The sequence below is a fragment of the Thermobia domestica genome, chromosome 10, assembly GCF_964235325.1.
Source record: "Thermobia domestica chromosome 10, izTheDome1.hap1.1, whole genome shotgun sequence".
Classification (NCBI taxonomy): Eukaryota; Metazoa; Arthropoda; class Insecta; order Zygentoma; family Lepismatidae; genus Thermobia; species Thermobia domestica.
The window spans coordinates 149942589-149968609 of NC_137463.1; the positions used below are offsets into that span (position 1 = coordinate 149942589).

Sequence of the window (26021 nt, forward strand, 5' to 3'; positions counted from 1 at the left end):
AATAGATTTTATTTTACATTTATAATACAAAGGTAAAGATTCTTGGGATAAATTTTATTTTTAAAATAAAAAATATCCTATTCTGGAGGGAAGGGGGCCGATCGAGACTCGAAGAAGAGAATGTGTTACCACTGATCTAATTCCTAGCTGTGTGTCGCTCGTGCACATGATCCCGTGTTCAATTTCCGGCGGAAAGCATAAAAAAATAATCTCAAGTTATTCACTTTCGATAGTCATCTGTCTTCTTTAGCCTAAATTGCTGGAATATTAAACTATTTTTTTTTTCATTTTCGAAGGAAAAAATATATTTCATGCTGCTTTATAATAGAACAGCAGACAAAAATACGTAGTTACTGAAAATGAACTCTTTGGCCCTTATATTCATACAAAGAAATGCTAACAAAATGCATATTGTCGGAGGAGAGAGGTGTTTCTGTACCTTAAAGAAAATAAAGCGGAAAATATTTGCAGTAGCGATGCTTTCTATTCAGAAAACCTTGGCGAGCAGCATTTCAGATTTCAATGAAGTCATAGAAGAATTTGAAGCTCGAAAAGAACGAAGAAAGACCTTCCATTCTAAAATAATGCATAGTTTACTTAATTAAATAATTTTGTTTAACTGTGTGCATGAATATATGCAATTTTCCTGCTTTTTTTCTTCTTTTTGGGTTAACGATATCATTCATGGCTTACAGCACATGCTATATATTCGATTTATCTCTTGTTCAATAACATGAACGTAGAAGCTTTTGTATATAAATAGTGTATAAACGTACATTGATAGTGGTTGTTTGAAAAAGAAGGAAATAATTTATATATTAAAGCAATATTAGAGAATACACTTTAATCAATAAATATACAAATGGAGCTTATAAGGACTTTCCTCTTCATATTTCCTGAATATTTTTTGGATAAGACTCAAGAATGCTGGGGGGAGGGGAACACTTGCGTGTAACTACATACCTTTGATATTGCAACATTGCAACCGGTACTTCTACAGACCACGAACCGCTAGTGGGTAAAAGTGGATCTGAAAAGATAGGGGGACGCATGACATCACACCGTCCCCTGTGTCTATCTTTGTCAATTTTATTTTTTTAGGAAGTGGAGGGACGCGGTAGATATTTTTTGAAGTGGATGGACGACATAGCCCCGCGTTCCCCAGTGTTTCCAACCAATGCGAACATTCAAGATTTTCACATGAAGTCTACAGTATTGGCGGACATAATTACTGTGACCATACTAGGTTTGTAGTATGTTCATGTAAACCCACAAGTACCCATGTTGTCAGTTTCCAGCCATTCTAAAATATAGTTTCTCGAAAGGTTGCTTTACCTTTGCTTGCATAGAGACAAAAAATGGCAGAAGCATCATTCGACACAACAGCAGCATATTGTGGTTGGTACTATTTCCCAAGCACCCTAGTCTTTCAGTATTGCTTACGTTTTCAAAATGGAAGTTATTCAAATAGCAACATACTAGCTTGGTGGTATTTTTATGTTTTATAATGATATGAATATACTGCTGAACATATATCATGGGACATGACTGTTCACCATGTAACAACGAACGTTACAAGTTAGGAGCTCGTATAGAAAGAATGGGGTGGATGAGTCATGCATGCATCTGGTCATAGGAGCTCCATTGTGACATATAGCAAGCAATTGTGGCGGAACCACGACTTGTCTTTAGAGTTTAGTCATCATACCAAATTATGTGATATGTCACATGATAACTCTGGGCCATACGGATCCAGGTTGCAACAGTGTTGATCGATTGATCTAGATATATTTCTTTTTGTACGTTGATATAGTGATGTAAACGGTTGTCAAGGAGTTGTTTTAGAATAATTGAGAGAGTCGCCATGACAGTTAAATGTCTGATTTTGAACTGTGACGTAAACTAAGTCATTTCTCATCAAATATAGTGATTTAGAGTTTGAGATTGGTGTACGTTTCCGGGTAATTAATTCTTATATACGTTATATTTAAAAATACATTAACACCAAATATACGGGCTGTGGCAATATATATGGTTATAATTCCACCATACAATCAGCAGAACATTGCGAGCGTAGGTAATCAGCAAGGTGGATCAACAGATAGTAGCAAAAAAATAGTTACGAAAATAATTCCTTCTAGGCGCCTTCCGTGGAGCAGCGATCACAGTTGAATGCTAGTGCTTTCACAGTTGGCGGTGTCACAGGCCATGTGCATTAGAAACTTTCATCAGACGTAAACGTACTTATGAGCGCTGTATGACATTTTCATTTCGTAGGCAGTTGAACAGGAGGAAATTCGCGTTGCTGTTTCTTGTGATTTCATGAATTTTGGTGCCAGTTCTGAAAACTTGTTTTAACAGCGTACATTGGGATTTCGTTACGGTAACGTCGGTTGTTGTAATTAAAGCCCTTCCTGAGCTCCAACATGTCCCCTGATGAGACAGTCACACCCACAACAATGGAGAAAACAATTCCACGGAGGATACATACCATCATGAAAATAATGATTTCGTTGAAGCCTAAGATAGTGCACCAAGAGGCAAACAGGCTAAATCAGCATCTCGAAGAGCAAGAGCTACAGTCACTGCCAAGAATATCCGGCGTATGAGACGGCAATTGAACCGGATTCGAAGAAACTCAAATTGATCACTCTTCGTGAATCTGTACAGTCTTGGGTTCTGTTTGAACGTGCTCCTCCCAAGTATCATCGGATTACTGAAGAGAAACTTCAAATATAGACGGAATCGAGCAACCGATCTTGCGACTGCTGGATTTATAGCCTCTTGGAAAGAATTTTTCGAATCAAGAAGGAATTAAACTGGTCACGGAAATTAACCAAATCCGTAACAATGGCTACTCGTGCAAAGCAAGATGATCGGTCGGTGGAAGCAGATGGTTTCGTTCGAGATATACGTCGAACCATTCACGGCAAAAAGTATACACTCTAGCAAGTTATCCACCTTGATCAGAATGGATTTAATTATGAAATTTTTACGCCACGAACTTTCACTCAACGAAAACCGAAATACTTGTACTACCAGATCCGATCTGAAGATAAGACGAAATACTCGTTCACATTCCAACAGGCAGTAAGTGCTGCAGGCAGATTACTTGGACCAGCTATGATTGTGTTCAATGAAACACACAACAAAAGCCTCTCCAAACCAGACACTCATACGCCCAAATAATTCGGACCTCAAGTAACTGCCAAACCACCCGCCTGTACAGACTCATCATGCGGTAAGATGACTGTTGACCTCTTTGAAGAATACTTGGAAGTTTTGGTGCCCGAAACGGAACTACCTTTACTGCTAATAAAAGACGAGGAATCAATCATGAAGCGCTCTTCAATGTACGACAAATGGCCTGATTTGGAGACCAGCTTTGACAACAGGTTTAATTCAACTTGGAATCTGCAGGTCATACTACAGATAAAACACATGGTGCGGAAAGTCCATGAATATGTCAGGAATCATGGGTTCTCCGAAGATGTGGACACGACGAGCCGATTTGCTCTCGTCGCCATCGTGGCAGTAACTGTGAACCAGCTGCAGTCCGAAAGATTCCATCCTCTCATGCAGTACGCGTTCATGAAACCAGGATACATTGATCTACCTGCGGACTTCACGTTCATGTCAGTCAAGAATATGTGTTTTGCCTTTTCAAGAAAGGAACCTTCGCTGTCAAAACGTAGCAAGTCCGGTGAAGAACATTGTTTAGACACAAGTTTCATCCAGTGTAGTTACTGACCCCATTATTTCTGTTTCTACCACTTATTCATTAACAACAATATTGGGAAGAGAACTGAACATACATGGAAACCTCGCTACCATGCTGTGTAATCAGCATGAACGAGTGTGAGATACATGGGCCTCACACATTATAACAGAGAAGTCGAATGTAGAATGTTCTATATATGGCATGTACACACAACAAAGACATAACTCTGGCTAAAAAAGTCTAGCCAGAATTTTGCATCTCATTATCCGAGTCTTACCATGGACAGAGTGGTTGAACTCATAAAGTTCACAAAGTGGGACTATAACAGAAGAAGCATACACATCTGTTTGATCAAGTTAACACATATGTACATAATAACGTACCAATATTGACAATTTACTTTCATGATTTTCCCTATTATGCGACATATCGAACAACACGCTGCGATGCCAGAAAAACCCATATGCTATCAATTTGAAATATATTACCTTTCCTGGCACAGTTTTCGTAAACGCTACTAAAGTAATACCGGACTCACCATGGATTCGTATGGTCCAACGCTAGAATATGACATATCACATAATTTGGTGTTATGACCAAACTCTAAAAACAAGTGGTTTCTCCACAATTGCTTTCTATATCTCACAATCGAGCTCCTATGACCAGATGCATGCATGACTCATCTATTCTATTCTTTCTATACGAGCACCTAACTTGTAACGTTCGTTGTTACGTGGTGAACAGTCATGTCCCATGATATATGTTCAGCAGCATATTCATATCAGAAAATATAAAAATACCACCAAGCTAGTATGTTGCTATTTGAATAACTTCCATTTTGAAAACGTTAGATATACTGACAGACTAGGGTGCTTGGGAGATAGTACCAACCACAACATGTTTGCTGTTGTGTCGAATTATGTTTATGCCATGTTTTGTCTCTAAGCATGCAGTGGTCAAGCAATCTTTCGAGAAAATATATTTTAGAATGGTTGGAAACACTGACAACATGGTGCTTGTGGGTTTACACGAACATACTACAAATCTGGTACGGGTCACAGTCTAATTATGTCCGCCAATACGGTAGACTTCATGTGAAAATCTTGAATGTTCGCATTGGTTGGAAGCACTGCAAACTAGGGTGATTGGGAGACGGGGACACTCAGACTATGTTTCCCATTGTCCAATGTTGCTTTCGTCATATTTGTTCTATATTCGTTGAATGGCACGCACGCCATTCGCAACACTGTGATGTTTATGTTTACAGTTGGCTGGCAACACTGACAACCTAGAAAGGTCACACTCGACGTCTTTTTGCTATAGAGTCATGTGGTGTTTCTGCCAAGCTTGGTGTATAAAGGTCTTATCCTATGAAACCTGTTTTACACCTTCTCGTTTATAGAATTGGTTGGCAACACTGACAAACAGGTCCTTGGGAGAGGAATACGTCCACAGTATACTTTATCTAGTGACGAATGATGTTTATGTCACGTTTCATGGATATAATCTAGTGGTACAGAAACCATCTACCACATTGTATTTACAATTCGTTGGCAACACTGACCAAAGGGTGCGTCTGGTGTAAAGTGATATTATCAAACCCTTGCCCGCATCATGTTCTAGCAATGAGCTAAAAAGAAGCATTATGGGCTCAGGCGCTTACGCGTGATGCATCATAACATTCATTTTTACTTCTGTCGAATATGCCATACACAGGGTCACAAACACCAACAAACTGGTCCCTTATAGGGTCAGGTTACGGGTTTGCCCGTGATTTGAAAACGATTTCGTACTTCTCATGGCAAGAGCTTTTAGACGATATACAGGTTTACCACAAGTACTTGGTGCCGGTATGGAATCATTACTAGTAAGTGCAATTTTAAAGCAAATTATTCAAGCAAAAATCTTATTTTAGTAACAAGTAACTAAACTCATTAGCTTATATGTTTATCTTCATTGAAACTGATATTACGTTCATTATTGCAAATAGATCAAAACGGCTGCAAACTTAACTTTGCATCAATATTCATTTTCTTAACATTTTGTTTAAACAATTAACAGATAAAATATTTGTCAGTCTTTCAAATACCGAGATATATATTTATGAAGTCCTCATTTCTCTTTCTTGAAATTTGAATGTTTCTTTGAGCTTTTTCTTCAGCGATCCTCTTCGGCTGTTCATTTTTCATTGAATCATGCTGCTGCAAGTATTTCAGTTCAGATATACAGAACTTCAAATGAGATGTTCACCAATCCCCTGTATCTACTTCTCCTCAATTTATTGGAACAGATACTTGATTTCGTAATGAAATGCAGAAGAACGACTGTCGTTTCTTGTAGGTACATCATTCTCCCACACACATGTACCATGTACCACTTTTTTTTTTTTTTTTTTTTTTTTAAAGATAAAAGACATATTCAAACAATTATCCGAACCCTGAAAAAATATTCAAGTCACAACTGAAAACTGATTACAATAACGAACAATCATAACGGCACTAATTTATTTCTGTGAAAAGAACATTTCATTTATGGAATGCTCAATCTCTATTACAAATTATGCCCCTCAGACTTTTCGTATTCAATTGATCTTACTATTATTGACAGTGATATAACAGCTAAGAACGGAAATATTTCTGTGGATTACGGATGTTGATTTGGTAAGCAGTTGTATTCCTTCAGGACGGATGGGGATGTAAGATTTAGCGTTTGAGAACTCTGGAATATCTCAGGAATGAAAGAATAAAATATATAATTTTCACTTGTCTGCTGTAATTGTCGTAGAAAAAGATACACACATTGGATCCTCGGGTTACGAACTTGATTTCTTCTGTAACGTTGTTCGTACACCATATCTTTCGTAAATTTAAATTATTTTCACCATTGAAATTAATGTAAATACAATTAATGCGTCCTAGCCAAATAAACATGGTAGCACATGTATATTTTTCCTTACACTTTCAATTGAATTTCCGTGATGAGGAATATACAACGAAAATAGTATTACTGTCTTAAAAGACACGTAAGACACACTAAAACCACAAAAAGTGCAAAAAGAACAAAAGTAATTTTTTAAACTACAGAACTCTGAGAGATAAGATTTGCAGCAAACGCGCAAAAGCACTATTAGGTGCATGGAATTGTCAGTACAGGTGTTTGTATGTATGCCTTCATATTCCGCAATATTGTTCGTAAACCGAGAGAAACATTGTCTACGATATTTGTTTGTAGATCGAATAGCTCGCAAACCAAGGGTTCGTAAACAGTAAGCCCATTGTACTTCATAACAACGCTAAATGCGTTGAAAAATACGTAGCTACGATATTCATGAAATTACAATTAAATTACTTAATTTAAATTGTTACTGCTGCTCTAACTATGAACATTTGTATAAGTTTTCTGGTAAGATTTCTGTAGATCACTTAGCATACTACGATACATTTAAAGAAAATTCTTCGTACAAATCAAAAGAGCAAGAAATCTGTGCATTCCGTGCATGTTCTTCTTATTAGTTTTGATACAGTTCTCATGTTTAGAATCACTTCTCCTCTTCAGTAATGGGAGACTCCATTCATTCGTAAAATAGACTAACATTCATGCATTACATTTTCTTATTATTATATTCAACGTGTAGGTAAATGGTATATGTGTGTTTCTTGAAATTTATTCAAACAGTACAAAGCTTGTTCTTTCACTAATAATATGTAAAAAGATTTTTTTTTTTTTTTTTTTACATTTATATACAGGGTGTAACAGCTCGTTGTTTACAATACTTGGGAGGTGATTCTAGACATAAAAACAAGGGAAAATGTCTATGTAATACAAAGTTGAATACCACATCTATCCGGAGTTACGGGCATCCGAAAGTGTGAATAAATGAACGTCCACTTGGAATTGTGGCAAAACGACGAGTCATAGAAGTGCGGCGACAAGCGGCACACAAAGAAGCAATCCGCAGAGAATCCAAAGGTGCAGTAATCGGTTGTGTACACTGAGGGTGCAAGGGATTCCCCAAAGGTAGAGAGGAATTCTCATCAATTTTTTGATAGATACATGGACCAAAATAGGCGATATGTACGGCTTGTCAGCAAATAATACGATCAAAATCGACGTTATCTGTTGATTTTCATCAAATTATTCTGCTTGTGCGAAGAGCTTGCATTTCAGCCAGTCTATATATAGTCTAGCTCTGCTCGTCACGTGGTTTCTAGGTCCTTGTCAGAGGTAACACTTCATCATGTGAGCCAGTTTCTGGGATGTCTTTCACCTTGATTATATATCTATTTTGAAGAAATTATTCTTGTGATGGCAAATAAATGAAGTACCCTTAGGGTAGAAAACTTATTGTTAGCTACTTGTGACATCTCTCAGTCCCTACGAGAGCGGATGGGACTTGATATTTTAGACATTTTCACGGCTCAGCACTAAAACAAGAAATAAAAACGCTCTTTGTATGCCAAATTATTCATTCGTTGTGAAAACTTACATTTGTTTTTAATCCAATATTTATAAACAAACGTTCGTACTATGAATTACTTGTTTGTTATGCATTTTAACACATAACCGTTTATCCAACCCAACAATCCAAACTGGCATTAAGAATGTATGTCATGTTTTGTTGTTTCAAGACTATGTGCAATATAAACCAAATTACAAGTCTGGTATGATATACGTTTATATAAATACGAATAGCCTCGTATGTAAATTACTTACTAGTACAGATGATTTTATTTGCTGAATGATAGCATCTCTCTTCACACATTTGATGTTTTCCAAAACGACGGATTGTGTGTTGTTGGGATCGAGTTGATTCGATAACCATGTAACAACTGCTCGATTATCCTCCCATAGATAGCCCTGTAATTAAAAATAAAGATATAGTACCGTCTCAAATATTCTATGTATTGTAAATGACTCCACTAGTCCATCGAACTTTTTTTTATCAATAATTTATTTTATCGTTTCAAAGTTTTTCGAAAATGAACAAACTTACTTTATAAATCGTATAATATTTTAAAATTTACAAATATTACGGAGTTTTCCAAAGAAATTAATAAATTGCTTATTGATTCCATAATATTGTATAACTTTTATTAATTTCTACGAAAAAATCATTTTTATTTCTTTTTTGAATAATTATAAACAAGATAACAAAAGTAATAAAAAATGACTATATATATATATATATATATATATATATATATATATATATATATATATATATGTATGTATGTTAAAAGAAATTAAATTTTTTTAACAATGAATATATGTCTGTTAAAGATTTTAAAATTGTCATAACAATGACTATATTTTTATTTAACAAAGTTTTTGACAGAATATATATATAATGTACATAGTACTTAGATATACAATGTACTTAGATAAATGAATTTTTAAAAATTGAATACAGTAATTTAGGATGTACCATATAAGTTGTGAAGAGTATTCATAAAGCCATCACACATATTCATAAATATGGAAGCAGTCACACAGATGTTATCGTAACAGAAAATAGTACGTAATAAATTATACTGTATTGTTATAAAATCGAAATAGGTTTTATGTTTAATTTAGATAAAAGATTTCTTCTAACTTGTGTGAAGAGAAGGAGCTTAAGATGCTAATCGCATTGCCTCTTTGTATAGCTAGGCTAATGCGTTGTACTAAAAATTGTTGGCTTCTGGCGTCGCCTGATTTAGTAATCAAATTGGAACCCAGTTCTTTCAAAAATTTGTGAGCTTCTTTGCTGAAAAACCCCCATAGTTTCAGTTGCAAAAGCAACGAAAAGATGCTCTTCTTTCAGTTTAGAATACTTGGAGTGTTTTCTCTTGCAGGCCACTTCAGCTGCACTACCTGCTTCGTTTTGTGTTGATGGCAAATAAGATGGTGCAAAGATATCCACGCATGTGACATCCCATATCAACCGTTGACCCATTTTCCATGGAGTTAGGGTAATTCCATCTGGCCGCTTTCCGTCTTCTCGAAACATTCCTGGTGGTTCCAAAATGCTTGGAAAATCAATGCTCGCTAGTGTTCGTTTTATTATGTTGCTCAGTTCACCATGGCGTACTAATCTTCCTCCACTTTTAGTACAACTTAGTGCGTGTAACCCTTTTTCATCCATTCTGCTTTGGCATGTACAAGTAAATGTATGGCAGATATTTACCCCCCGCAAAGCTACACATATTTGAAAAACTTTGTTATCTAAAAAGGTACCAATTGTTTTAGATGGCGTGGCTTGCAACCAAGCACCGGTCTCTTTTTTCTGTAAAGCTTTCATACGCACAGTGTCAGTTATACTTTCAGGAATTACGTCATTATCTATTACTTCCTGTAATAATATTGCATCCCAACTTTTCTGTAATTCTTTTGCCTCAGGAATTTTACTGTTGTATATCCCCTTCCAAATTTCCAAAGCCTTATCCATGTGATGTATATCCACGTTGTCAACTGAACTATTTAAAATATTGGGAGACAAGTGGACGCACCTCATGGCAAGAGGAAAGGAGTGGTAGGCTCAAGTCCGATGCTTTCCATATGTTTAGACCACCTAGGCGGACTGGAAGGCTTGCTTGTGTCCATTGGGTTTCGTTTAGGGAGTAGTTGATTATTAGCTGTAATGCCTTTTTCAAGTAATTATCTATCTGTAAAACTTTAGATGGTCTTTTCCAGGTTGGAACAGTTCTTAAAAAATACGTTAGCTTTGGAATGCCGAAGCAATTTTTAAGAAAATAAGCTATGTGATTTGGTAAAATTTTTAGTCTCTCACTTATTACTTTGAAACTATTCATATGTTTCTCGAAATGGAGATCATATCCTTCTTCGTGTAGTGGAGACCCTAATAACGATAATTCATCTGGTTGTAAAATACGTATGCCTGACAACAGCTCTTTAAATTGGATTTCTACTTCTGTGCCTATTTTACCCGATGTGTAATAGTGTTCACATTTCGATGGATTCACCTCTAGCCCAATTTTCTTAGATTCTGTAATTGAACGCTTCATATCCTCTATGACTATATTCGGCGATCCTCCTAGGGTTCCATCATCCAGATAAAAGGCGTTCAGTTCAGAACAAAGCGCTTGGACTATCAGATGAATACCCAAACTAAACAACATTGGACCTACAGCATCTCCCTGTTGGCATTCTACTTGCGATGAGATAGTTCTTTCTCCATAAAATAATATTGATGGATAAGCATAGCTTTGAAAAAAAAAAAAAAAAAAGAAAGAAAAAAAACGCACAAAAGATTTCACTTCTTTTAGCATTGAGTCTCTTTCCACCGAATTAAAGGCATTTCTATAATCATTTTATAAGATTACTTTGTTTGCATTTTCATTTCTCTTTATGTATGTCCGTGTGGCATGTATAATAGCTTCATTACCTTTTTTAGTGGCAAACTCCAGTTGGTGTGGTTGTAAATATTGAGAGCATTGGTTGTAAACGAGCGAAACAGCTATCTTGGATGCTAGTCATCGAAAAACACATCCAACTGCTATAGGTCTGATTCCGCCATTCTTTATTCGTAAAGCACACAAATTGGCTCCAAAAAAGTATTGTCACACGTCTTGATTTACGTTTCCATTTAAAATTTTGTTAACCAATTTCGTGATTTCACCTAGTAAAACAGACGCTGATGCTCCTGTAGATTTAGAAATTAAGTCTTTCAGGTGTTGAGGGGATAAGCCATCGATTCCAGAAGCGGAACCACTCTTAAAATTATGGATTGCTCTAGATACCACGTCTTCATTTACAAGGAGAGAAGATTTCAAGCGCTCTGATTGCTCCGGCATTTCTAAAACTCTGGAAGGAGACGGATTTGTAGACTAACAAAAGTTTCATCACTCGAAGGAGCCAGAGAATCATCGGATATCAGTAATCTTAAAGCACCTCTTGTATCAAAATCAGCGATTTTGGCTGTAATCAGTTTAGATAAGTCGGGTTTGATCTTCTTACTTGAAGTTGCAGGACATTCTACTACAGAAGACTCTCTTAGATTTTAATTATGTTAGTGACTAAGGATGTTGTTCGGTTTCTGGGGATTCGTAGATTATGAAAACAAATCTAAACAGTTTCTTCCAAGAAGTTAAATCATTTTTGCTGGCGCAATCACTAACGATAGACGAAAGTTTGTCTGCTACAGCACCTCGTATGCCCCTTGAAATCCTTTTTATTATCCATACGTCCATCGAACAGATTTTAGCAAGCATACGTACAAGAACTCAAAATTTGAAGAAATTGTAGAACGTCAGAAGCAAAGGTCCAGCGTATACCAGCAAAAATTGTAACATTATCTGTCCATTGTCATGCGGTTCATCAAATTCTTAAACTCACATGATAAAATGATATTTTAATCCTTTGAATGTTCATATAAATTACAGATATTTCAACGAATTCCAGAAATGCACTAATTGATAAAGAACTTTCTTGAAAATTTAATTTTAGTTACTACTATCTGAAATAAAACATTCAAAATAGAAGTAAGTGAAATTTCTGATCTACAGTTGATCGCCATTTTCAAGGTCCTCCATACTCTTTGGATGGTTTCCTAGTCTTGTATATAATGTATATATGAAAAAAAAAGTTTGGAATGATGTTTGATATTTAGGATAGGAACTCTTAAGGCAACCAATTATTACTGCGAATTTACGCGTGTAGCGTAATTGTGTAAGCTCATGTTGTTAGTTTACGTGCGTAATGTGACTCATACGCTGTGCGTGAATTTACGGCCGTAAGCTAAGGAAAGCATCTCTCTTCACACATTCACGCATCTCTCTTCTACTTTCAAGTCTTTTGGCTGTTTGTAGAATGGATCGATCGGAAGCAATGCTTCTAAGTGTAGGTGCTTTAACGCTGTGTTGCTGAGAAAAAGAATAATGAAAAAATGTAAAAGCAAGAAATGTATTTGGACAAGAAAATGGATTTTACAGCGACACACTCACGGTGAATACTATCAGCTTCAACAAGAATTGCAGCTAAGTGACATTAATGCATACATAAATTTCATTAAAATGGACAAAGAAGATTTTAGATTTTACTCGAACTTGTTAAACCCAAAATCCAAAGAAGGAACATGCAAATGAGAATGGCTATCATTTAGAAGAAATCGGAATCTCTCCACGAAACGATATACCAACATTTAAACCATGCTTTTTATCATAGGCGCAAACGTATCTTCAACATTGGGAGGGGGGGAATGGGTAAGACTTTTTTTTTTTTTTTTTTTTAAGCGATGTTCAAAATATTTATGAAGTTGTAAAATAATGCTGTGGAGGATCAAGGGAGCAAAATTGTCTTCCACGTTGGGAGGCGGGCAGATTTGAGGTTTATTCTGGGGGGAGGAAGATGAGACTCATTAGGTATATGAATCTGATTTCTGAGATAAACCTGTTGTATATTATACAGCAATGAACATCAATTTCATCTCACTTTCCTTTGTGGCAGTCGGACATAAATAATCACATTTCTCCCCAAAAGACACATTTCAAATCGGATTATTGGGAGGACAGTCCCCCCAGTTTCAAGACTGTCATCTCCCTTCGACATTTGCGCCAGTGCTTTTTATTGGAGTATTTTGTATAATAATATTATGTATCTTTAAACGTTGATAAATGGTCCTTATTGTGTTCCTAAAATCACTGTATCGATTTATACTTTTTATACTATGAATCAGGTGAGAACAAAACAGTGTCTGAGACGTAAGACTTGACTAAACTAGCATTGCTCAGGAGACTCGTGAAAATTCTCGTCTTGTCTCGAATTTAAACATGAATTGTAATCTCTTTTAAGGACGAGAATCGCGACAAGCCAAGACATTTCTCGTCTCGCAGGCAACATTAATTTCATTGGTAATGTTATATACTATCCTTGCGATTGATTTTAAAAAAATGAAGAAGAAAAAGCAATAAAACGACTGAATAATTTATGATATATTTGAATGAAGGTATTCAATGTTACATAACATCTTAGGCTAATGTAATTTTGGTTGGAGTCGGTAGTAACCATCAACACAGATATCGAAAAACAACTTAATTGAGATAATACTACAAGTTACTGGAGCTATTCGGAATAGCGAACGCCTGAGCCTGAATCATAAGGGAAAGTGAGAGCCAATACCCTGCAGAACCGTGATCATGATATTTAGATCTATGTATGTTAGCATGAGACGCGGTCCCTCAGTAAAAAAAGCACTCATTTTTGGTGCCTGGAGTCCGTGGGTCGTTCCCAGCCGGTGTCCAACGGGTTTGTGGTGGACAAATACCGTGTACCCGGCATTTCTTGGGGTACTACTGTTTCTTCTACATTTGTTATTCCACCATTATCATTCATTTCATCAGCATAATCTCTCGTAGCTTCTGAGCATTGTCGTGGGACTACAAAATAAATTTTTTTTAAAAAGTATGTGAGCATTAATGGAGAAATAGGATTTTAATTAAATTTAAACATTTAGCTGTCTGAGTTTTGGAATAGACTTGTTGCTAGATTTTGATGTATTAACTTATATTTTCAAATGTCAATATCGAAATATTTTACTGGTCGATGTATCGATATTTTGATATTAAACATCTTGTGTTATTTTCGACATATTTTGATATATTTTCGAAATTTCTGTATTTTTCTATATTGCGATATTTCAGTATTTCGCGATATCTCGCTCTTTTAATTTTTTATTTTCTTATAAAACTTGCAGTAATGTTTGAAGCTGTCCTATACAAGATCAAATAATTGAATTTTAACACTTTTACTAGATTGTTGAGTCTTTTTCACTTTCAAGCAACGATGGGACAAAATCGAATTCGAGATTTCAACGCATTTACACGTTTTATGACCTCTTAAGTGCCGGAAAAGTGTTATTTCGATATCTGGTTTTCCGTCCGTTTGTAGTTCGACCATTTATTGTTATAAGTACATGTTTCTAGAGGCCAGACTGTTCATCGTATCCAGACCAAGGATCTGGGGTGACTCAGTGGTAATGAGCTCACCTCTGGTGCGTGGGATCGCTAGTTCGATTGCGGATTTTATCAAGTAAATTTTGTGGTGGGTTTCCTCCCACTACATTCATTCCACCATTTTGTTCATTATCATAATTACAAATGCATCCTTAGTATCGGAGCATAATTGTGACAGGTAACTTTCTTTCATTTTTTTTTTAAAAAAGGTCCAAATTTAAACTTAATGTTTTCGAAGATTCTCCAGAGGAGACAGGGGTCCAGTAAACTCCCAAAAATAAAAAGGGAGTTTACTTAAACTCAATCAACAAATGTAAATTCTTCGAAAGGGACATTAGTATGAAGATTGATTTTTTTTTGTACAAGTGTATCATATGACTTAGGTGATTTTGTTCATACTTCTTACATACATATTTCATTACTAACGCTGTAGTATGACATCAGTCATTTCTCATGAAAATATTCACGAGGGATGATTTACTTTTGGAGAGTAGTAGTAGTATGCCCCCTTTTCATTTCACTCGGCTCTGAATGGCTGTGGGACATCACGTGAGTAGTAGGGACAGGCGTATATCTAGTCGAGTCAGCAAAAATTGAGAGGTACCTTGGCTAGAGCCAATGCACCCCTACCCCGGGCCAAATGTTGGGGTTAAAGGTCAAGGTCAACTTTTGACAGGATCAGGGCCATGGTCCAGGGACGTACGGCTAGGGAACATCATGTGAGTAGTAGGGACAAGCGTATATCTAGTAGAGTGAGCAAAAATTGAAAAATCCTTTGGCCAGGGCCAATGCACCCCTACCCTGGGCCAAATTTTGGGGGGGTTAGAGTTCAAGGTCAACTTTTGACAGGATCAGGGCCCTGGTCCAGGGGCGTATAGGACCACATAGGATGCTTTGATTCACATCAGGTTCATTTCGTTTTTTTCATGCGTATAAAAATATTAAAAATATAAATTTCGGAAGATTTTAACCTATTTTATCCTCTTTGATGACGTCTTATTATCTTATGTCATTATATGATTGAGTATAGGGATCCAGGACAGGGGTATACTAACGCACTTCCTGAAGGGTGATGTATAGGCTCACCTTAAATTTAGGAAATTACCAAATTTTAAATGTTGGTGTGGTAACGTGGGACCGTGATATGTACCTCGTGATGCATCTAGTTCTTTTATAGGTATAAGATTGCCAAAATGGAAGGTTATTGACCTCAAAGATCCTCTTTATTACAATTTCGGGAGGTATACGTTGGTTAACCCTTAAATTTTGGAAATTACCAAATTTTAAAATTCAGTATAATAATATAGGACTATAATACGCACTTTTATAAATTTGACAGTTTACTTCTCCTTAGAACGCATCCCTCTAAAATTTGGGAGGGTGATGTATGAGATCGCTCTTAAATTTTAGAAATTGATAAATTTTAAAAAATTGGTATGCTAGTATAAGACTATATTATGTACTTTTACAAGTTTAGATGATTCATCTCATCCCTTTCATCGTTATAAAATTGTTAAAAATATAAATTTGGGAGGTTCTTGACTTCATGTAACCTTTTTAATGAAGATTTATTATGTTATATGATTATATGGATGAGCACAGGGCCCCATTGTCTTTTATACAACATGGGTATATTGATATTCACCTTTAAAATTTTGGGAGATGTGCATAGAAACACTTGTTAAATTTTAGAAATTTCCAAATTGTTAAATTGAATATAAGACTATATGACTATAGTACGTACCTCGTGATCCATCTCGCTCGTTCACGCTTATGGATGAAACATTGTCAAAATTATAAATTTGAAAGGTCATTGACTTAATGGATTCTCCTCTTTAATGATGGTTATTATGTAATGATTACGTATAGGGGTGCCAGATTTATTAGGTTATATGATTATATTGATGACTTTAAGCCCGCACTGTCTTTTGTAGGACATGGGTACATTAACAATCACCTTTAAAATTTCGGGAGGTGCGCACTGGTTAAAGTTTGAAAAGTCCCGAATTTTAAATTTGTTAGTCATTTCAAACACACTTTGCGTCTAAATGGTAGGTGTCGCTGTGGTCACCCGCACACCTGCGAGGAATACAATATGGGCAATCGAACAGATAGGCCAGTTACAGTTCAGTGACTGGTCCGTGCGGGTTATCGTGAATCATATCTGAGCTGACAGATTTTCAAAGAGGGCAAATTGTGGCTCCGCGTATAGTGGGAACTTCCGTGACGAAAGTAGCGGAAATGTTTGGTATATCAAGAGGACTAGTCTTAAAGGTAATGACTGCGTACGAATATTCCGGAAAAACCGCACCAGCAAAGCACCAGCATGAACGCAAGTGTGTGCTGCCTGACGGAGACAGACCAAGCAGAAGATCACCATGGCGCCAAAAGTTACAGTTGAGCTGAATACAGTGTTTACAAACCCTATTAGCGTCAAAACAGTCAAAAGAGAACTCCACAAGTAGGGTATTTATGGTAGATCTGTAATTCCCAAACCACTCGTGACTGTTGACCATGCTGCTATACGGAGACAGTGGTCCAACGCCCATAAAAGCTAGACAATGGAGCAGTGGCAGACTGTCATCTGGTCGGATAAGTCTTCCTTTACATTGTTTCCAACTGCTGGTCGAGTTTACGTGTGGAGAACGCGAGCACAAGCCTACGATACAGACTACTTGTTACCACGGGTGAAGCATGGCGGTGGTTTAGTGATGATTTGGGCAGCCATATTCTAGTATTCTGTCGCCCCCAATAACACTCTGCATGAACATGTCACTGCCAAGGACTACGTAATCATTTTGAGTGACCAGCTGCATTCCATGGTGCAAACTTTGTTCCCAGATGGTAATGCCATGTTTCAAGATGACAAAGGCCCTGTTCAGACAGTTCACATCGTCCGGGACTTAGTTTGATGAGCACGAAGATGAAGTGTCACATCTGCCATGGCCTCCACAATCGCCAGATCCCAATATCATTGAACCCTTGTGGTCAGTTTGAAAGACCAAGGTGCGAGGCCCCTACCCACCAAACCTCATCTTTACAACAATATGCAGCTGCTTTGGCGAAAGAATGGTACAGCATTCCTTTGACAACCATACACGACCTATATTTTTCCTTCCTCCGTCGTCGTCCAGAGGTGGTTCTACTCGCTATTAATAAAGGTAATGTGCAATTTTTCAGGTGTTTTCATATTTTGTCCATCTCCCTGCGTTCGATTCCTTGTGGTAGTTTTTGAGAATAGTTTGATTTTCTGTGCGAATAGTTCTCACGTTAGATTCCTGTCATATATAGCCAGTGTATTAAAAAGGAGATTATATCTACAAATTAATTATTTTATGAAAGCATCAAGTTTCAAATAACTTAAGTGTGAATCATTACGATATGTCACACATTTCTGTTCGTTGTTGTGAAACAGGAGAATGTGTTTTAATTTAAATTCTTGTGGTATTTAGGATTATGTCCTATATAGACATTCTGATGAGCTCTCCAATGTAGAGTTCGCTGTCACTTGATTCAAATATAATGAGGACACACGTACCTTTAATATACTTCTCTTAAAATTTTGACAAGGGAGCACATGCATGACTAACCAGGGCTGTATGGCTTGACAAAATTTAGAGTCATCTTCTTGATCCTAGTATTTTGAGTTTCTGTGTGTGAATTTTTGAATTTATATCTCAAATAATTTCTGTGTGTGAATTTTTGAATTTAAATTCTCAGCTCAAAGTGCAAACATTTTAAGTGAATGCAAAATAATTGAAATTAAAAATTTGTTAAAAGGAAAACCTTTGATAGTTAACCGTTAAATTTCATCCCGTTTTCGGTTATTCGATTAACAAAAGAAACAGTTTTTAACTATTCAATTAAACGATAGACTTTAGATTATGAGTCGTGACAAATTTTCAGCCAGTGCAAAAATTCAACTGAAAATTTGAACTAAAATTTAAAAAAAATGAATTTTATTTCAAACTAAATTTTCGAACTCAAAAAGTTTCAAACAAAAAATTTCACACTAACAATTTGAAACGAAATCTTCAATTAAATTTTAAACATTTCTTTTCAACTTTAAATTTTAAAAACTTACAGTGAGCACAAAATCTTTCAAACGTGAATTTTCAAATTTCAATTTTTTTAACCTCAAATTTTCACAGAGCACAAAAGTTTTAAACTAGAATTTCAAACTCAAATTTCCAAATTAAAATATTTTCAAAAAGAAGTACATTTGATTAATCTTTAAAATTTTATAAATTAATGAAATATTAGATTCTATAAAATCTGAGATATTAGCTAGAAAACTTGTAATAGATTACCAGTCTTGTTGAGAACAAAACAAAATGCTAAGATGTACAGAAATTCATTCACGTATTTAAATAAGACGTGAAACCGCTAAGTATTTCCTGACCTCTTTGTCTCTCTTCTCTCTCATAAGGACAAGGTACAAGTCAGCAACTTCCGCGTATGTTGAATGTATTACGGTATTTAAAAAAAAAATCAAGAAGGATTAAATAGCAATGCCCATGTATTTTATAATAATTCAGATTCCATCTTGTTGAACAATAACCACCAGTGGCGTATTTACGATTTTGTTTCGGGAGGGGCTTTGCTAACTTTCGGGGGGGGGGCTTTGTGGAAATGTGAAAATTCTGCAAGATATTTCATTTACTTTACTATATTAAGTAAGATTTCGTGGGGGGCTTAAGCCCGGAAGCCACCCCCCTATATACGCCACTGATAACCACACAATAAAATCCTGGGTTTGGTTTTCGGCGTTAGGAATATTGGATTCGTGTTAAGGATTTAAACACCCTGCCTCATAGAAGAAAATAATGTTGAGCATAGTGTATCAAGATTTTTACCACAATACAGGTGGAAGTTAAAATTTTCGTTGGCTTTTCAGATTAGAGCGCTGCACCATTTAATGTAAATGTTAGTTTTGTGGAACACAATGAACCTCTGCTTACTCTCTATCACTTTTAATAAGTTGAGAACAGTGTTACATGTTGTTAAACTCCAATGAAAATCAACCATATGATCGTTCTTTGTAGGTCTAATACAGTGGTTCTCAAACTTGTCGTTACTGCGACCCACATTAAATAATAAAATGTATTTGTGGCCTACTTACTTTTATTCAAATTCACATTGACATTTTAGGAAATGGTGGTGTATTTCACAGCAGTTAAATTTTGTAAATGATATCTCTAATTCCACTTCGTTCAATAACAGTCCGTAAGAGTGATTAACATGAAATCTATTTGGGGATGTTGTGAACACCCCGAGCGACCACGAATGTTCCAAAGTACAGATCGATGTTTAAATTTTAATAAATCCAAATTTAGTTGGTTTCTTGTTTTACGTCTATTGTAAATATCTCACTTTCAAACTAAATTGTAATGTAAATTTATGAATGTAGTTGTCCAGTCGTTTAGAGCAGTGCTATTCAACTTTTTTTTTCTCGCGTACCCGTAGATAATGATGGGAAGTGGGAATATTCCCGGTGGGAAGGAAAATAAAAATTGGGAATATTCCCGGGTTTTTTCCCTGGCATATAAATTCCCGGGAAGAAATTTATTTTTATTTCTTTACTTTATTTTCTAAATTATAAGAACTGCATCACTAATTTCTTTATTTTCATTTATTTTCATTTACTACTAGGTTTTAAATAATTTGGAGGTTAAAATATTGAAATTCGTTGACTACTTTGTATAATAGTTAATAATATGATTTTTAAATTTCCATTTCCATTTGTACTAGAAAGTAGAAAAATACTAATTTATAAATGAAAAGCAACAAGTCAGTAAAGTAATCTAGAAATACTGTAGAGATAGAGGTTAAGTACTATCAATACACCCCGAATCATCGTTAGTAATAGACGTTGTCTGTCTACTGTCTCTGACTCAGAGCTTTTGAATAGGTACTCAGAGCTTCTTACATGTGAATTAATGCATGAAATGTCGAGATATGGGTTGGAAGAAAAGTCGTGTGTGGCAATGTTAAGTGCAAAATTCTAAAGATAAGTCAGTATCTTGCAAATATTGTGGACATAAATATGTACGCGCAAATGTTGATAAAATTGTGAGACGTGTTTTCTGACAGTTACCTAACTTAATTTTTTTTATAACATTTAAAAACTTAATATATTTATAATATCAGTAGCAGGGTCAAGTTTAGAAAATACACTTACGTATAAATTTAAACTGTTTAGCGGTGTAAAAGTATGTGAACTTCCTATACCAAATGATTTTCAACATGTTTACTCGGACAAAACATATTGTAAATAAATATACATTAGTGGGCATTCTCTAACTATAATAAAATAACATAATACCCTTCATAATATACATTTTAAAGAATCCTTTGGAGACAACAGTAATAAATATACTGTGAGAAAAAAAAAAGAATTTTATTTTTAAATCAATATGGAATAATCCTGGGAATATTCCCGAAAAATATTTTCCCGGGAATTTACCCATCACTACCCGTAGACATGTTAGAAAAATTGAGGAAGGGCTTTGAAGAATATGGGATGAAAATAAATGTTCGAAAGACAAAAGCCATGGTGATTGGAACGAAGGGGTCTGTGTCAAATATAAAAGTAGGAGGGGAGAAAATAGAACAAGTGAATAGTTTTCGATACCTGGGTAGTATTCTTAGTAGTGACATGAAATGCGAACGTGAAATAAAAGCAAGGATAGGAATGGCGAAAGAAGCCTTTAAAAGAAAGAAAAGTCTGTTTTGTGGGACCCTGAACAAAGAGTTGAGGAAAAGACTCATAAAATGCTTCGTGTGGAGTGTTGTACTGTATGGGGCGGAAACGTGGACATTACGTAAAGGTGACGAAAATCGACTGGAAGCCTTCGAAATGTGGGTGTGGAGAAGAATGGAAAGAATTAGTTGGGTCGAGCGGAAAACGAATGAGAGAGTGTTAGAAATGGTGGGTGAGAAAAGAACACTTTTAGATATTATTAGGAAGAGGAAGAGAAACTGGTTGGGACATTGCCTAAGAAGAGATTGTATCATGAGGGACGTCCTAGAGGGTATGGTGGCGGGAAAGAGAGGGAGGGGGCGAAGGAGACTACAATTAATGGATGATATTAAAACAGAAAGATCATACGCGAAGACGAAAAGGTTAGCGGAGGACCGTGGAGCATGGAAGCTTCTCAGCTGCGGCAAGTGACCTGCCAATAAAGGCAGAATACCTATGATGATGATGACCCGTAGACACAGTTAGCCACTTCTTCAAGATAGTGTTACATCCGTTAATAAGTTGATTTTCATATCCCATAAAATATTTTTTCTCTTGTTAAGTGTATTGGCTTATTTTATTTTATATTCAACAAGACAACTATCTACCTTTAAAGTCAATTAACTCATTTATATTCATTGAGTATCATTTTCATCTTCCTTATGTCTTTCAGACGATTTAATCTACGTTCACAGTACGCTTTCAGTAGTTCTACTAAACTGCCGTTAAAATATGTTATCATATCCCGTATTACGTGATCTTTTATATTTTTGTTAACTTCCGTAACGAAGCATGTCAGTGACAGAACTTTTATACTACCGTTAAAGAAACTATGTCAACCAAAATGGAAACTGTCATCAATTACGATAGTTCATCTAATGATAAACCGTTATAACAGTTTCATGAGTGTTCGGATCTCACCCACCAGTAATTTCTCTTACAAGAGTCACAGAGTAAGGATGTCTTCAGCAGTACGTATAAGAAATACGTATATATGTTTAAACATATACACATTTTCTCCCATAGATTGTAATATTTAATAAGAAAACTTCGAATAACACAAAAATGAAATAAATGAAATGAATTCAGTTTTATATCTCACGCTTATGCCGTGAAGGCTAAAGCAGACGGTGACGATCAGAAATGAATGAAATAGTGATATAAACGAAGTGGGAGGAAATGGGAAAACCACGAGAAAAAAACACGTACGTGCTGTTTGTTCCAATAATACATATTTTCTGAATGTTCACATGATCAAAGGGAACATGTGATTCTAATAAGTCATTAGCACAAAAAATGGGAATGGGGGTGGGGATCATTGTATTACTCGTGTTCTATTTTCATCTCTATACATTCATTGACGTGTCCTGTGCCTTCTACAACCTTCTAGAGCATTCCTTTGTCTACATTGGGAAGTGAGTCCACGTAAGGAGATTAGGCCCTCTCTAATATAAGCATACTCTTATATAAATATGGCCCAAGGGCGACTAACAATACTGCCATAATCCCTGTCTTTCCCTACTGTGTAAGTGAGGTTCCTCGAAAAGTCATAACAAATGTGGGATATTACCGGTAACTAAAAACATACCACCACTGAGCTAATTTTTCTCGTGACTATGGACTAATGTTTTTAAAATTAGCTCAATTGAACGCCGGAATCTCAAATTTGCAGAAAAAGCGCAATTAGAAATGTACCAAAACGTGTACTTTTTATTAATTGGCATGAGCGGTACCTCAAAGGCCCCGAATTTGAGTCATTTTTCTCGTGACTCCATGGAAGGTTATATATATTTCAAAATGGTCCCATTACATTCAGCGTTCTCAAATCAACATAAAAAGCTCAGCTAAAAATTTATTTAAGCATGAGCACTTGTTACTAGTCGCATCGTTAATTCTTACACATCCCATTATTACACATCCCATTATTACACATCCACAGAACTTAGGATAAATTTCTCTCATTCTAACTCTGATCATAAAGTCGCCTCTACAACGGTAGATCAAATAAAATAACACGGATGGAACATTAAAAACTTATTTTATTTTAAAATTATTTATTTATTATCGTACAGGTTGTATCTGAGTATATTTGAAGTGTAAGTAGAGCATTTACTGCCGGTGTATGAAAGGAAATTGAATTTGTCTGATCTAACTAGGAGGAGGAGACTTTATCCTGGATCTTATTAATAGCCGGATCCTTTTATTGACACACAGCAAAACTAATTCGACAGCTTCACTCTAGGACTTGATGACATAAAACTCGAAACGTAACGAGCTTGGACCTAGGGCTAATATGAAGAAAGTTAACGAGGAACAATTACACAAATCAAAGTAGCTGTATTGTTAATAATAATAAACTACCCTTTTGTTAATATTTTGTAAGTATATCTTCTTCATAAATATGGAAAATATGTTGACTGCTAGAAAATAACTAAAGAAAAGGTAAAAAAAGGCATACCTCCGTAGCACCTCTGTCCTCAACAAACCATCTTCTTAACATTACTTCAATTTGACCTTTGTCCAAATTAGGTTCAATATTTAACAGTTGTGATTTAACTTGGTCTTCAAGTAAAAGACGTTTAATGCGCCAATAGAAGATTGTTCTCGATTTTCTCCATGGTACAATATCCTTAAAAATGAACCAAATATATAATTTAATACAATATATTATGCAGGATAATACTACTACAGTCCCAACTACTATACCTAGGTATAATCTAAGGAATATATATATACCAAGAAATATCAATATATTGTTCTACTGCCACGTGTTTGAAAGAACTAAATGTTTTAACAAAGAAAGTAATAAATAAAAAGTAGGTACTGTGTGTGCTCGTGTCTGTGAGCATACACACATACCCATTATATATATATATATATATTATATTTTGTTACAATTGTTATCTACATCAAACGTCAAATGTTTGTGGGATACATTAAGTGCGTTGAGGTGTATAAAAAGTTGTTAATATATATTTATAGGTATGTTAGTAGGTAAAAACCATATTGCAATTTCAAATGATACAAAAGACTGGATCAACCTTTGCCTATTTCCATTTTTTGCTTTAAGTGCTCCCACACAATCAGATAAAGTTAAGAATCTGACTACAGGTGAAGCAGCGAGTTCGCCTCTGATGCAATATTGGCCATGACGCCTTAACCTGGCCTTCAACGAAGATGTACAAATCTCGATTAAACCACAAATTTTCTAATTTGAAGGTTGTAGAGAATAAACTTGTCGATGGTGACATCCGTGGAGCAGCATGTCTTTTAATTTCTGATGATACGGTTGCGGCTCCGCATACCTCTGTATTGAAGACACTGTTGGAGAAACATCCTGCCCACGCTGGCAATTTCATTGCGCCGGATCTTCCTGATGGTCAACACACTTTTCAAGGAGTTTCGACTATGGAGGGCCAAAAAGCAATTAACTCCTTTCTGTCAGGCAGCGTGGGAGGTCTAGATGAGCTTCGTCCTTCAATTCTTAAAGACCTTCTTTCTTGTCAAATACTGGAATCGAAGGAAAAACTCCTAAAATCCTTGTGATCTATTTAATTTAATCATTTCTGGAAAAGTACCAACGGAAGTTCGCCCACTGTTTTTCGGTGCCAAACTTACAGCGCTAAGAAAAAAGGATGGTGGTATTCGGCCCATAGCGGTTGGGAATGTTTGGCACAGAATATCGGTAAAAATTGTATGCTTTAGAATACGTGAACCAGTTAAGAACTTTTTATCCCCCCATCAGCTTGGTGTTTGTGTTCCTAATGGTGCCGAGGCAGCTGTTCACGCAGCCCGAGTTTATTTCTCTTCTACTCACAGTGCTACTAAGGCGGTTGTAAAATTGGATTTTCGTAACGCATTTAATAAGCTTCGCCGGGATACTATGCTTGCCGCAGTGATGAATAATTTTCCTTCAATTTATCCATATGTTTATCAATGTATGCTCAACCAAGTGACCTGTTTTTCAACGGAAACACTATTTCTTCTCAGAGAGGTGTACAACAAGGTGATCCCCTGGGCCCAGCACTTTTCGCTATGACCATTCACTCTTATCACTGGATACCGAATTAAACATTATTTGGTACTTAGACGATGGAACAATTGGTGGTGAACCCGAGATAGTTCTTTCATCTTTAATAGAAATAAATAAGAAGGCATCACTTCTTGGCTTGTGTCTTAACTTTTCTAAATGCGAGGTTGGTTGTCTTGGGACAGATGAAACCGCATTCGACGAAATCTTTATAAGATTTAATGAGGCTGCACCAGGCATACGCCCTCTAACAATTCAGAATGCTTGTCTTCTAGGTACTGCTCTCACGTCGGAAGCATTCACTAACGTGCTACTGAATAAAATATTTACTTTAGAATTGTTCTTGCCTCGACTTCCCTCAATTTCAGCCCATTCAGCCTTTTTCTTTTTACGAGCATCTTTATCAATCCCTCGCTTAACCTATTTTTTACGATGCTTTCCATCTTGGCATGATACTGTCCTGAAAACTGGCCTTGAATCAATTCTGAACTGCTCCTTAAATGCTGACTCTTGGACACAAGCATGTTTACCTGTTGGTTTGGGCGGTCTTGGTATTCGACGAGCTGTGGATATGGCGAT

The 26021-nt window shown here is 36.0% G+C and overlaps 1 protein-coding gene across 1 annotated transcript in view; it reads right to left on the reverse strand.

Annotated features, from left to right (window-relative positions):
- Positions 1-26021, reverse strand: part of ACC (acetyl-CoA carboxylase) — a 776633-nt gene that overhangs the window by 74004 nt on the left and 676608 nt on the right. The window contains exons 36-37 of the mRNA XM_081728639.1: positions 23871-24041; positions 8435-8578 (exon numbers count right to left, since the gene is read on the reverse strand). Coding sequence (XP_081584765.1) covers positions 8435-8578; positions 23871-24041 — 315 coding nt within the window. The remainder of the gene's footprint in view (positions 1-8434; positions 8579-23870; positions 24042-26021) is intronic.